We start from the raw sequence: 14,970 nt of genomic DNA, 5'->3' as shown, positions 1-14,970 counted from the left end.
TGATTCATTCATTCATCAAACATTAAACATCATACCTTTTGAGGAACATGTCCTTGAGGAACTTCCAGTCTAATGAGGAAACAGACAACTAAAAGCAGTGTGGTGTGATAAATGCTGTGCTAGAGGCACGTACATAGAGATATACAGGGATTGTTGTAGGAGCACATGCCAGAGTGAGAGTCAGAACGTCAAACCTCCGGTACAGCATGGGCCGTAATCGGTGAGGGTGGATGCCAGCTGCAAAACATGGGCGTGACTGTCCCAATACACATTAGCTGAATATCAGCCAAGAGTTATGAAGGGGTTCCTATTTTGTGCTGGGAGCTAGAGGTCAAGAAAGCCTTCCTGGAGGAGAGGAGATAGTGGCTGAAAGGAACCCGGCAAGAGGAAGAGTGATAGCTGGAGAATGAGAGGGCTGGAGGGGTTCTACCAAGAAACGGAGCTACACAGACCCTGGTCTTAGCTGGCGTTGAGGGAAGAGGAGTGGGATTCATAGAACACCGGTAGCTCTCTCTAAAGATACCTGCCTCTCCAGCTCTCCCAAGCTGTCCTTTTATGTCTTCCATGTGGATGGGAGAAGTTTAAGAGTGATCTGATTTCTTGGCATCTCCTCTGAAATTTATTCATGTCAGTTTTTCCCATAACATACTTGGGTGTCTGATATCTGTCACCTTAGAGTTTCAGCCCAAACTTTGCTTTTATCATCTTTTATCATCATCATCTTTTATCATCAACATATCATGCTATTATATGTTTTCCAAAATGAGGGTGAAGACTAGGGAATGAATAGGAGGGAAGTGTATCTTTAAATCAGGAAAGATAGTTGAGGTGGGGAGGGTGTAGCTCGGTGGTAGAGTACATGCTTAGCATGTACAAGGTCCTGAGTTCAATCCCCAGTACCTCCATCAAAATAGCTAGAAAAATAAATAATCATAATTACCACCCCCCCCAAAATCCAAAACAAAAAGTTAGATGAGTTGAGAAGGTAGAGTAATGGAGATAACTCAATCCACAGAGAAATTACTTACAGAGAGAGCCCAGTCGCCATGCTGAGACTCTATTAAATTCAAGATATTTTAAATAATTACTTTGTCAAATGACATTATCATTTAGGACTTTTATTTCCTCTTACAGATGTTAACCATGTCTCAGAATGTTGCCCAACTGGAGGCCCAGGTGGAAAAGCTTACGAGAGAGAAGATTTCAGCTGTTAATCAACTCGAGGAAATTAAAAACCAGCTTGCTTCCCAGGAAATGGGTGTCACAAAGGTACAAAGAGAGACTTTAGTTTACTAACTGCTGAAGTATTTTCTTTGAAAATCTTCTCGGAATGTAGAAAGCTCAGAAGGAAGTTTGGAGTAGAAAAATTTGTTATGTCAAGATAATAAAGGTCCACATAACGGTCATTCCGCAAACGTTTACTTATTATCAGCAGGCCCTTTGCTGGGTGCTGGGTGCTGAGACAAACTTGTAAATAAGTAAGTTTTATTACTTTAATTATTGAATATTTGGTAAAACTTGTATTTCTAAATTAGTTCATTAGGAGTAATTTTTTGCCAGGTATAGCATAGATTTGGCCTTCACTAATACTAAAAGACAAACATTGATAGCATGAAAAATGCACTTAACATAAAAAAATTCTCCACCTCTCATTCCTTTTCAGACCTGGTCTCTAAAATCAAGATTCCAGTACCACAGCTTCTTATTTTATTGGTCCTTAAATTTATGCTTTACACTGTGATACCACACTGCCTGGACCGCGGGCATCACAAACCTGTGAACCAAGAACTAAAATGTTTAACATATTTAAGAAACAATAGAAGTCTATGTAGTCTTCAGTAATCATTGCTTTAAAACTAAGTAACAAAATATATGCATTCATGATGTAATAAATTAAATGAGTTTATTTTTCATTAATGCATACACAGATAATTTTGTTGAAATGCATACCCATTTCATATAGCATTTTACTTCTCAATATCTTTTCCTAAGTGTTGACACATTTTTAATGCCTTTACTGCTTCACAACTCAGCAGTTTAAATTAACTTTAATACATATTAGGAAAGGAAGCCTGTTTTTTCTTTTTTTCTGCACTGAATTTCTGTAGTTCTTCATTTGCTTTCTAAAATTCAAACTAGCTAATATAGAAGCTTAATGGGTCAGATTTGCCAATATAATTGATGTGTTTGTATCAACGTAGGCGTCGAAGTAAGAAAATTGGTGGAGAAGGATGGAAATGGTTAACCTGGATTTATAGGTGAAAGCTATGGTGAGGATTTTCTGTTCATTATGGGAGAGAACTTTCTGTTGAAATGTGGTACAGTAAAGAATACTCTGTCTTTAGGACTGTCCAAAAAGACTCAGTATCAGAGAAGGGTCTTGAAGTTGCTTCCAACCCTGAGATAATATAATTCTGGTTCAATTTGTTTAACTTTTTTTCCTTTTTCTGTTTTATTAGGTAGAATTATTACAGTTCAACTGCACATAATATTATATTGCATGTAAATACATACATACAGTATACTGCATTTTTTTTAGTTTACATATATGTACTAATTATTGTTTCTAAGAACAGATTAGAGCTTTAGCTTTTTGAACTTACATAGTTATCAAAGAAATAAAGCCAACTACAAAATAAGAATCATAAAATGGTATAGTAATCCAATCATAAAGGATGGTCAGATGTGCTTACACATATTCAAGAAATCAATCATCTTAGTTATAAATAATAAGTAGTTCATTTGTGTCATTATTAATGTTATTATTTTTTAGATTCTTCATATAAGTGATGTCATATGGCATTTTTCTTTCTCTTTCCGGCCCACTTCACTTAGAATGATGGTCTTCAGGTCCATCTATATTGCTGCAAATGGCATTATTTTATTCTTTTTTATGACTGAGTAGTGTTCCATTGTATAATATACCACATCTTCTTTATCCAGTCATATGTTGATGGACATTTGGGTTGTTTCCATGTCTTGGCTATCATAAATAGTGCCGCTATGAACATTGGGGTGCATGTGTCTTTTTGCATTTTATTTTTCTCCGGATATATGCCCAGGAGTGGGATTGCTGAATCACACGGTAAGTCTGTTTTCAGTTTTTTAAGGAACTTCCATACTGTCCTCCATAGTGGCAGCACCAATCTACAGTCCCACCAACAGTATAGGAGGATTCCCTTTTCTCCACACCCTTTCCAGCATCTATCATTTGTAGACTTTTCAATGATGGCCATTTTGGCTGGTGTGAGGTGATACTTCATTGTAGTTTTGATCTGCATTTCTCTGATAATTAGCGATGATGAGCATTTTATCATGTGCCTGTTGGCCATTTGTATGTCTTCATTGGAGAATTGCTTGCTTAGGTCTTCTGACCATTTTTGGATTGGGTTGCTTGTTTCTTCGATATTGAAGTGTGTGAGCTGTTTGTATATTATGGAAATTAGCCCCTTGTCAGTCACATCATTTGCGAATATTTTCTCCCATTCTGTAGGTTGTCTTTTCATTTTGTTGATGGTATCCTTACCTGTGCAATTCTGGTTCAGTTTAATTTGTTGACTTACTTTAGGTAAAATTTAAATGTTATAGATGAACTTAGAAATGCTAAACAGAAATTAGTGAGGCAAGGAGACTTAAAACTAAAATTAAGGGATGAAATTATTCTAAATAGGACCCAATGTTTAAATATTTATTACTTACAATAATTTTGTATTGGTGTTGGGTTATAAACACCATGGCTGTGTAATTATTATGTTCTGGTATTACAATTTGGATTCTTTAATTTCATTCCTATATGTAAATCCAAATAGATTCGAACCGTGAAAAAAGTCAATTAGGGCCCCTCTGATTTTTTTATCATTCCTAATTTTTAAATTTTATTTCACTCTAATAACTTTTTGTGAATTATTTTTTTGAAATGGGAGAGGTCAACTAACACATTGAAGGCATTTGAATTTCAAATACAGTTTTTAGTAACTATATTCTTTTTCTAGCTTTTTAAGGATCACTGGGGAGAAGCTTACTGAGTTTTTCTTATGTCTTGTCATATAACTTTTGAATACAGATTCATTTTTTAAAATATTTTTATTTGAACATAGGAAATACATATAGGTTTTATAATATTCTAACACCTCAATAATGACGAAACTAATTTCTAAAGTTCTAATGATCATTTTTGGAGAACTACCAAAATTCAAAAATTTCAAGCAAGTATAGCTATTGGATGATACGTGATTTTTAAAAACTTGTATTTGTAGCTTAGACGCTAACTTAGAGACTTCTGTGTTGCTTGATCTCTCTGCAGGTTCTCAGTTATCTCAAAGGTTCGTAACTTCTTTATTTAGATTTATTTGCTGATTGCATTTTCCAAACATATTTATCTGTCTGAAGATGCCCTAGATTGAAAAAAAAAATTGTTTAAAGTCTAATACACAATTTTAAGATAATATATGTGTTTGTTATTTCATGATATATCAAAGTCATTTCACTTAAGTGTATATTTTCCTTTTATGTCAAATGCCGTAGTTATAAAAGCAGAGTGGGCTTAGTTCCAGACTATGACTTTCACTAGACAACCTTCCTTAACTTAAATACATAGTATTGTACATGGTAAGATTGACATTATCTGCAAAATTTGTGGTAAATACTGACTGGGTATTCTATACCTAAATATTAATAATATAGTTTACTAGCAGAAAAATTCCTTTATAAATTTCCTTAAATAAAAACTTAGCTGATAAAGCCTATTAAGGAAAAATTTATAATATAAATTATCTATTTAACCATAATAATTTGAATGAATAATAACATAAAATAATAACATAAATAAATAATTAATACTTTAATTAATAATTTTACCTGGTTCAAAGTGAGATGATAGTGCATTTTACATAATATGCAATTGAAACTATTTTACATCAAAAAATCTTAGAAATATTATTTAAATTCCCTAGCCATGTATTTCTTTATCTGTAATCTGAAATTCTTAGACTCACTAATACCTGATATTGCCTCATTTTAGCAGAATATATTGAATATGCTAATAGAAAATGCCATTCTTAGAAAAGTTCTGTTGTACTTTATTTATATGACCTCTAGGGGGCACCAAAAGATCTAATTGCAGGCATTTCCTGGTAGATTCCAGCAGCTACTGATCTAGTTTTTATAATCTAACAGGTGTGTGAAGAAATGCGTTATCAATTGAATAAAACCAAAATGGAGAAAGATGAGGCAGAAAAGGAGCAGAGAGAGTACAGAACCAAAACTATAAGAGATCTTGAAATTAAAGATCAGGTAAGAGATGATAAAAGCATAACTGCAGCAATTAAAGACATAACTAATGTTTTTTTCTGAAGTTGTTGTGGTTTTATTCTTAAGTCGTTTATTTCTATCACATTGTTTCTAACTAATGGAGTGATCCAGTTTATACTAGTAAAAGAATTTCACTTACAGTTGCCTAAAGTTATCACCTTCCACATGAAATTATGAGACTACAACTGCATGAATATACGATTCCAATCTGACAGGTCATAAATATACATTTGGATATGTGTATCTATTACTTACAAAAGTAGAAAAAAAATGTTCTAATGCACAGTTTGAACCTAAAATATATGTACATAAAGTTCTTGAAAGATGCCAACTTGAATCCAATTTTAAGTGAAAAAGTTTAAAATTTGTAAGATGAGATGAGTTGATATGTAAATATGTCAATCAAATTGATTGTTGGCAGAGTGAGACCAGTTTTAACTAAGATAACCATGAATACTTTTGCTCAGGAAGCCTAAATACAGTGAAATTACAAATGTTAAGGGAAAAATGCTGCTTACTTTAATTTCAGTTGGAACAGATGTTTTACATTACATCTTTTTTGTGATCGTGTAGATATTCTAATTTTAATTGACAATGTAAATGAAGTTTCTAGAGAGGCAGTTCTAATAGAGTGACTTTCGATTTTCTAATTTTATGTTACAGTACAAAGCATTGAAAGCTTTCAATCTTTGTATTCAGTGAAAGCGGGTTGCTAAATCTATTCAATTAAAATAAGACTGAGTTCTGTGTCATTATTTTAAAGAAATCGCTATGATTTAAAATTAGGTAACCGTAAGTAGATTTCTACAAAAATATATATTTCTAGTTCAACACTTTTTACCATATTTTCCAACATATTTCCTTTTCAAGCCGATCAACTCTCTTTGCAAACAACGCAAAGATAATTGGGAAAAGTATTGACAATGAAAGTGATAATGAATTTGTACTAAGTACAAAAAGGTTTTCAAGTTGTAAGTGAAATCTCTGGCACTAAATTAAAATCTAAACAACCAAAATCAAATTCTGCTTTTGTACCACTATATTCAAAGTATTATAATGAGTTTTAAATTTTCAGAAGGATTTTCATTATTAACATGTACAAATAACGATACTATTTTATTCCATCCAGTTGGGGGCGTGCCTGATAATAGAATTAAAAATCCTTTCTATCAGAAACTGAAGGTCTGGGATTACCAACCAACACAGAACTTCTCTTTTCTGATATATTATGACTTTTTTAAAAAAGGTAATGTTTTGGCTTGCTGACTAGCATTATTAGATACCTTTTTTGTTATTCTGTGGTATCTGCTACCATAACATTTTGGACTAACTAGAAAAATATAGTAAGGAAGAGCCTGTGAGTTATTTAAAAATTACATTACATTATTCCAGAGAGGAAAAACACTAGAGGAGCAGTAAGATTATAGTATCACTTGTAAATGAAAAATGCGTAGAAGTATTTGTAACATTTGTCTCTTATTACTATATCTCATTTTAATTAACCAGTAATGATGTGGAGGCTAAAGCTGCAGGATTTGAAAAGGAACAGTTTTCTTTTGTAAATATTTCCTGCTAAATAGTGGAACATTAACAGTTATTCATAATAATTTGAGTGTTATTTTTAGATAGAGATGTGCCTTTTTAGGAGATCGGAGAATTAGGAATAAAACCTCTGAACAGTTACAAGATATTTGTGATGTGATGTGCTTACTACTATTTTTTTTTGGACAGAATTTGAGGAAATGTTATAGGTACTCTTTGTAACGGTTTTGTATTGAACAGACAGTTTCAAAAAAGAAAGCAGTGGTGTCTTATTCCATGGGTGATCTGGAGGAGCAAGGCAGCAATTGTTCTTTGTCTTTCAGCCATGACCTGACCTTCTGTCTTTAAGGCCCAAGAGCTACTTTGCTTGGCCACCATCTGCACTCAGGAGAGAAATTTACATGTAACTTTTAAAAGCTGAGCATGTTGAACATTTATCTGAAATACCTCTAAGAGTATAAAGCATATTTTACTTTTAAAGTGTCATATCATGCAATTCAGAATAACACGAAAGCAGTGTCTATGTTTACAAACAAGGTGTTCCTTGCAATATAGTCATTTTATTTATATTTTTGTTAATCTGGCCTCTTGGTACATTTTTAAGTAGGTGGAAAACTGTCAGATTGGAATGTGGTGGAAACAAGAGCTTTTTTGATGTATACAAAATAGGGCAAATGGTTGACCACCAGAATCATTTTCCTCCTGACCCGAGTCCTGACTCTGGCATAATTAGAAAGGTTAGAAGAGTAACAATGGCAATCTCTTCCTCCCATTTTCTCCTTTTCTTTTTTTTTATTGTGTCAGGAACCGATGGGCGAATTCTTCTTCCCATCAATGCCTTTGTATCTCTTTAGCTTAGAGAGCTCCTGTCAGCCTCAGAGGAAGCTTCCTACACCAAAAAAAAAAAAAAAAAGAAAAAAAAAAAAAAAAGAAAAGAAAAGAAAAGAAAAGAAAAAAGAAAAAGAAAAAAAAAGAAAGAAAAAGACATTTGGTATGGAGGAGAATGAAAAATATGTACCCTGATTTCTGTTAGAAATTTTTTGTAGGCAACAGTTATACACAAACACACACACACACACACTCACAAACTTATGGGAATTTAGAAACATATAGGAAGATAAAGAGAACATTACAATGGATTTCCACGTCTCCATCACCGAGGCTTCTTATTTTGCCCGTCCTATTCCATCTACCTCACATTTTTTTTCTCTTCTCCTTCTTCATCTTCTTTGTCATCTTCATTGTCATCCTTTTCTTCTCCATCTTCTCTCCTTCCTCCTCTTCTTCTATCTTCTTCCTCCTCTTTTCCTTTTGCTGAAGTATTTAAAGCAGATCTCAGACATTATGTTATTTCACCCATAAATACTTCAGTGTGTATCTATGAAGGATTTTTTTTTTCACAGTGTGTCATCATTACACCAAACAATATTAACAAGAATTCTTTAATGTCATGTAATGCCCAACCCATATTCAGATTTTTTGACCATCTCTACAATGTTTGTTTTACAGTTGGTTTATTCAAATCAGGAAAACAGATATGTCTTTATATGTTAGAATATTATGGTAATACCTTCTTTAATAGGCAATAGAGGGAAATCTTAGAAAAATCTCAACCTTCTTTGTTGTTGTCTTATTAAATTTCATGCATAATGTTTTGATTGTGCTTTATATTTATGAGGTACCTCATCATCACTCTAAAGAAATATGTATTAATCCTGCAGCAAACTACCTGAAGGAAATGGCTCCCAGGCAGCAACCTCAATCATAGTCTGAAAGGAACCCCTTAGAGCCTGAAATCCAAAATACGTAATCAATTTCAGAGCCTTACACTTCAGAGTTAGGAATGCTGCAGGGTGCCCTGGCATTACCCTGGCAGCACACAGGTTAGCTGCTTCTGAAATGAGTGATGCGTAAGTGAGGTTTTCTTTGTTAACTTCCATTTTGGCAGATGGATCTCAGAAGATGATTCTTCATAGCCCCTAACCTTTGATCGGGGCCTAGTACAAGGTGAAAATACAGGACCCTTTGTTCGAAAGCAGGATAAAAGTGATGTTAAAGTTACTAGATTATAAAATGTTTTCCTTTCTTCAGCAGTCCTCCTCTCCCTCTCTCCCTTTTCCTCTCTCTCTCTCTCTCTGCCCTTCTCCCTCCCTCCCTCTGCATGTCACGGTGTTTTGATTTGCTGTTTAATGTCAAACTCCCTTCAGCACAGGGATACTCATGGTGGGACCCCCACAGGTGCCCCATGACCACGTGTGCACATGTGTCTGTGGTTTCTGGGTTCTCTCTACCACCAGCCAAGGACCTATTCACCATGCACAGTGGGAGGGGAGACAGTCAGTCTTCCTCATCCCAAGGTGGTCAGCTGGGCTACTCCTAGAGACTGCAGCCTCCACACAGGGACGCACTTGGGATTGGGGTGGCCAGAGGCTCCACACTGAGTCCACTGAGTGTGCTGTAGTGAGTGCTGCCAGCCTGGAGCAGGGGTGATTACCTCTGCGTCCTGTGCAGAGATGTCAGGGGTGTATATGCTCAATTCAGCCTGCCCCAGTCTCACATCTGGGTTCCCAACAGGGGTAAAGGATAACAGCAGAGCACATGCCTCCGAGCCCCAACACTGTCATGACCTGGTCCCACCCAAAGTGGAGAGCAACAAGGTCCCAGGGCAGGGGCCAAGAAGAGGGAGCTGGGAGATAACAAGTGTCTGAGAAGTGCCGTGGGGCTGCCATAAGGCACTGGAGAGACAAGACCACGATGTAAGCAGGGCTTCCACTGTCCATCACACTTCACTTATAAAACACAGATTCCAATGTACAATCCTTAAGGATTTCTAGACGTTAACTACAGAGCATTAAAGTGTAGGAGCAGGGCCCTTCTCCACGGGTCACAAGCCGCATGGCTGTGAGGACAGGCAGATGATGTGGTGTGCCAGCGCACTCGAGCTTACATACACAGACACATGCATGTGCTTAACACGTGCAGGTGCCCTGCATCTGGAAAAGAGGGCTGTCCAGCTGCAGCCCAGGGGCCAAATCTGACCTGTGGCCTGTTCTTACAAATAAAGTTGCGCTAGAGCACAGCCACACTCACTTGCTAATATGTTGTCTACGGCTGCTTCCCTGCTGCAAAGGCAGAGTTGAGGAGCTGCGACAAAGACCACATAACCCATGAAGATTAAAATATTTACCATCTGAGCCTTTACAGAAAAAACCTGCCAACCCCTGCCCTAAGTATAGAGATACAACAATGTTTTAAGTTTCCCCTGCCCTACTAGAATGTGGAGCTTTGAGATTGAAGACTTGTCAATCTTAAGTTATAACTTAAGGCTTTTAGAGTATTTTACAGTACAGCAAATGTGTCCGATCCCTGCTCTCTTAGTCGTCTAATGGTATTGTCCAGTGAGTATGACTTGTGATAGTGTTATTATCTTATTAGTGGCACGTGACTTAATAATGGCTTAGATGGGAGTACAAATATAAATATATAAATTATTTTATATTACAATTTTTTTAGGTTGGTTCAGTTTCTTTTAGAGATAAGAAGACTATTGATATCGTATTAGGTTATAACTTTGGAGTTGTTACTACACTCCAAAAGGAGTAGGAAGCATTGAAGTTCAAAATTACCTGAATGAAGTCATCAAAGCAAATATTTAAGGGTAGAGCACATATACAAAAGAAATAGATGAAAAGATTTTGGCTAGAAAATTAGGACAGAAAAGGATTTGAGGGTTCCTCCTACACACAGCAATATGACTCTGCACTTGAATGCTGACATTGAACAACATGCACTGTGTCAACACAGGAGCTATTTCCTAAGTTCAACTGAGTTAGTTAGATTGTTGGGAGAGGTGCATCTGTTTTGTGTGGCTTTGCGTAAAGATGAGAGGAAGCCCTGCATGTCCTAAAAGTAAGTCTACTTAAGGCCAGAGAAATAAAAGCAATAAAGAAAAGTTGAAGAACTGCACCTTTCTACTTAGAGAAGACCGAAGCATTGCTCTGCTACCTTCAAGGGCTTGACAGATAATTTCAAGGAGAAAATGAAATACCTGTTCTTGATCTTCGGTATGCAAAGAATAAAAATGAGGAGATGTAATTACAGCAACCGGAAATCATAGTAGCCTGAGATAACTTTCTGACAGGAAGGATGTTGAAGTACATTGCTGCAGCAGGCCATGGAACTTTCTTCCCTGAGATTTTTAATTGTAAACAGTGGCAGCAATATACTTTACCTGAGGGCTCAGCTAACGGACCTCTGAGGTTCACTGTCTTCTTTTTGACTCTATAAACATCCTAGGGAGACTTCTTGTGCGTGTTAAGGTGGCTCCTAGTGGTATTTGTCTTTTCTCCTCCGAATTTAGCACCCACAGATGGAAGTGAAATCCCGTTTGGTTCCGTTCCCTGGTGCATGTCTGCAATGCTGTGCCGTCTCTTTCAGGAGGCTTTGGGGGAATATGTTGAGATCATGGATGGCTTCCGAGAGCTAAACTTCAGCAACTTATCCAACTACCACCTGCAGTCTCACTTCTGTCTCTAAAAAGTGACTGGGAGGGGGCCACTTGGGCTGCCGTTAGTGAGTGTAATCACTTGGTCCTGGTGATGACAGAGCTGCTCTCCAGTGTTCTTCACACCGTCTTTCAGTGCTGGAGGCTTAGCACATTCGTTCCTGCTCCTCCCTCAGGCCACAGCCGCTGGAGAGGGTTTGCCCCCCCTAGACCAGCAAACTAAGCACTGCGGGGGTGATGGCTAGAAGACCCAGGTCCTGCCCTTGGGGGGTTTATATTCTAGTTGAAGAGACAGAGTACACATTTGAACATGCCTTAAAAATACTTGCAAAACAGCATATCGACAAGTGCAAATTAATGTAGTGTGAACTTCATGCTGGCTACAGCCCATGAGAGGGAGAATCTGGTTCCGTGTGTGATGCAATAAAGCTTTTTTTTCCCTAATAGCATCTTCCCTAAGTATGCCCTAAAGCATTGTTCAGCATACTTAGATAAATTTGTGTTCTTATCACAGCCTAACCAAGAATTCTGAGAAAATTCTTCAGCCTGGCGTATGTCTAATAAATCAGCTTCTTTTGTTCTTGTGCTGTGTGATGCTTGAATGGGACAAATTATGTAAATAATTTAAAAATCTCCATTTAATAGACCGTTATTAACTTATTATTTTTCTAAAGCACCATGTAAAGTTAATTTCTTCATTTAAAATGATAATTATGTTGGTAAGGTCACAAATTAGCAGTAAGACAGTGAGTTTGATTTTTTTTAACAAAGAAACAGTTCCAAATCAATCAAGTGAGTAATACCAAGGAGATCCTCAGGGCATTTAGCATTAGTAACTTGGATAATGATTTGGATAATGGGTTTAGGTGGCCATATATGTATGGCTCATTCACAAAAACACTGTAGAAATTTATATGCTCAAAAAAGTCACTTGTTTTTCCAGCAAAGATGATAATGCTATTCACCATAATAGCATATTTTTAAAAATTAAATATATAAGCAAGAACAATATATCTGAAGATAGCTATTTAGGGCTGTTTAAAGATAAGGGCACAAGTAGGAAACAAAAACCCATTTAGAAATAATATGCCTTAAAGGATAAACATTAAGAATGTTTGCCTTTGGATAGGAATATAAAACTGTAAAGTGAACTCAAGAAACAGTTTTGTGTTTTAAGGAACTTGTAAGGCTTATCAGCTGTTGGCCCTAAAGAAATACAACGTTTGTTGTATTTCAGTTTCAGTGAATGACAGATATTTTGGTCCTTAATTTTTTTGCATGCTTATTTTGACTTTAAAAGTTGACCCGACCTTCCAATCTTGCAGATTATGTCAGATGCCAAGTCTGCAATTCTGGTGGCTACCAGGTGGCAGCAATTCTTTGAATATATATCCAGGCGGGCCTGCAATTGAGCGGTATTAGACATAGAACAGCTACAGATGCCTTTTTTTTTTTTTTTACAATCCAGAAATATTAGTACCAATATCCAGCATAAATATTACTAATTACTACATATGTATATATTTTTAGAAACAATATTTATTGTATAAACATGGCACATTCACAGAAGCCTGTAATTCTAACACCCAATAGAGCAAATTGTTTTCATTTTTCTGTTTTACCATCCACTTTTTGTCCATATGCATATATAATATTTGCAAGTAGTAAACATAGCCTAGATATTATATTGAGTTTTATTTTTTTTCACTTAACAATATCTTAAGCATTTAATGTGTTGTGTGCTCTTCCTAGATCACTTTAATATGGCTATTGGCATGTACTTTCAAAGGAAACTGATAAGTCAGATTTTGAAGAGAACATATACTGTTATAAATTTAGAATCCTTTTGCCCTAAACTTCACTTGTTGCTTTAATTCAACAACCATACATCATATGCATTCTGCTGGCCTAGAATGAACTTTGGTTCTTTAAAAAGGGAATATGTAATTCAGATTTGCAAATAAATATGTCAAAAACATAGTAACTATCATTAGCAAACTACAAAAGGGCGTGGTGATTTAGGAGAAGGAAAGGGGACAAACTTGAAGGATAGTTTAGGATATTGCCCAACATAGATGGGCGACAAAGACGCTTAGGTTGGAAGGTCCAGCGTGGCAGCTTGAGCAAAGGACTGAGGATGAGGAGGTGGGAAAGAGGGAGATGTTCAAAGAACACATGTGTCTTCATTTCATAGCATACTTGTATCACTGACCTCAGTATCTCAAGTGCCATGTCTCTGTTATAAAAGATTGCCCATAGAAAATGGGCTTCTGTCGGGGTCAGAATCCCAGTATAATCGCTGCACGTCCGGCAGGCAGGCACGGAGGGCACTTTGTGTTTTGGGAATGGTTGCACAAGTTTTTCATTTTCTTTGTAGTATTTTCTATGTAATGGAACAATTTTAAGATTTTCAAATTTCAGATAACATACAAAATGTCACTTTATTAACTGTGTTAGAATCAAGTAGTGTTAGTTTTCTAGAAATAGAGAATTGACAGTTACCTTAATGATTTGTAGAAAGTTTCTGCATAACTAGTAGTGGAAGGTAAAACACAGAGTATACAGGATACTACTTTACCTAGGAACTGTGGGTCCAAAGACATGACTTCCTGATTTGACTTTTCAGCTAAACTTCCTGAGCAAAGCTCTCAGAGCCTTGCTCTCTTTCCCAGTGAAGTAAGAATCTTGGATAAATGGAAGCTAAGGTTTTCTTTATCTCTAAAAGCCTATGTGTCTAGAAACATAGGAAATATTTCTCTGCTCTTCTTAACTATGAATTAAGCATTAATAAAATCAATAAAAGTTACTTGGAGTCTCAAGTGTCATTCCAAATTTCTCAATTATTTCCTGATTTTATTAAAATGACACTTCTTTTATGATTATAGGAATGAAATTCTATTGTCATCAATTTTAGATTATATTCTTTTCATTAAGATTAATAATAGAACAATAAAATGTCTAGCCTTTTAAACAGCTGAATTTAATTACAAGACAGACACCATTCAATCTGCAATAAGGATTAAAACCCTACTCTGAATTATGAATGAAGTTCTATTGGAAAGATTTTAAGCAGCAGCAAACTGTCCAAGGTAGTATTTTGGAGGAGTAGTGAGTTTTCAGGAAGCCTGCGGAATTAGATACCCTCAGCCAGAGTTACGTATTCCTTTGGACTCATGAACCCCAGGAATACATTGGTAACTCCTTTGGAGAAATGTGGCAATGATAGTTAATGTTTTCACTTTCAGTTTTTACTTGGTGCTCTGACAAATGCAGCCATGGAAAGAAATGCTGTGGCAGTTCTGGGTGTAGATGACCCAGAAGATGATCATGTTACGTTTTTGTATTTTGATTTTTTTTTAATCATCAGAATGAAAACAAATTTTGGGGGGTGAGGGTATAACTCAGTGGTAGACTACATGCATAGCATGCCTGAGGTCCTGGGTTCAATCCCCAGTATCTCCATTAAGAAAATGAATAACCTAAAGCCTCCCCACAAAAAAAGATGAAAAAATAATTAAAAAAACAAATTTTTAATTCTCTTAGAGGTTTTACATATCTCTGGCATGCTTCCCTGACCATCATTGGAATCCAACGTGAGATGCTCTAGACAGAGA

The 14,970-nt window shown here is 36.0% G+C and overlaps 1 protein-coding gene across 13 annotated transcripts in view; it reads left to right on the top strand.

The window, feature by feature from the left end:
• SDCCAG8 (SHH signaling and ciliogenesis regulator SDCCAG8) overlaps positions 1–14,970 on the top strand; it is a 185,805-nt gene that overhangs the window by 45,387 nt on the left and 125,448 nt on the right. For all 13 annotated transcript variants that reach the window (XM_074351768.1, XM_074351759.1, XM_045509440.2 and 10 more), the window contains exons 11-12: positions 1,135–1,269; positions 5,176–5,292. In XM_074351768.1, coding sequence (XP_074207869.1) covers positions 1,135–1,269; positions 5,176–5,292 — 252 coding nt within the window. The remainder of the gene's footprint in view (positions 1–1,134; positions 1,270–5,175; positions 5,293–14,970) is intronic.

The sequence above is a fragment of the Camelus bactrianus genome, chromosome 23 (genome assembly GCF_048773025.1).
Source record: "Camelus bactrianus isolate YW-2024 breed Bactrian camel chromosome 23, ASM4877302v1, whole genome shotgun sequence".
NCBI lineage: Eukaryota > Metazoa > Chordata > Mammalia > Artiodactyla > Camelidae > Camelus > Camelus bactrianus.
This window is presented reverse-complemented; position numbering and strand designations above follow the sequence as displayed.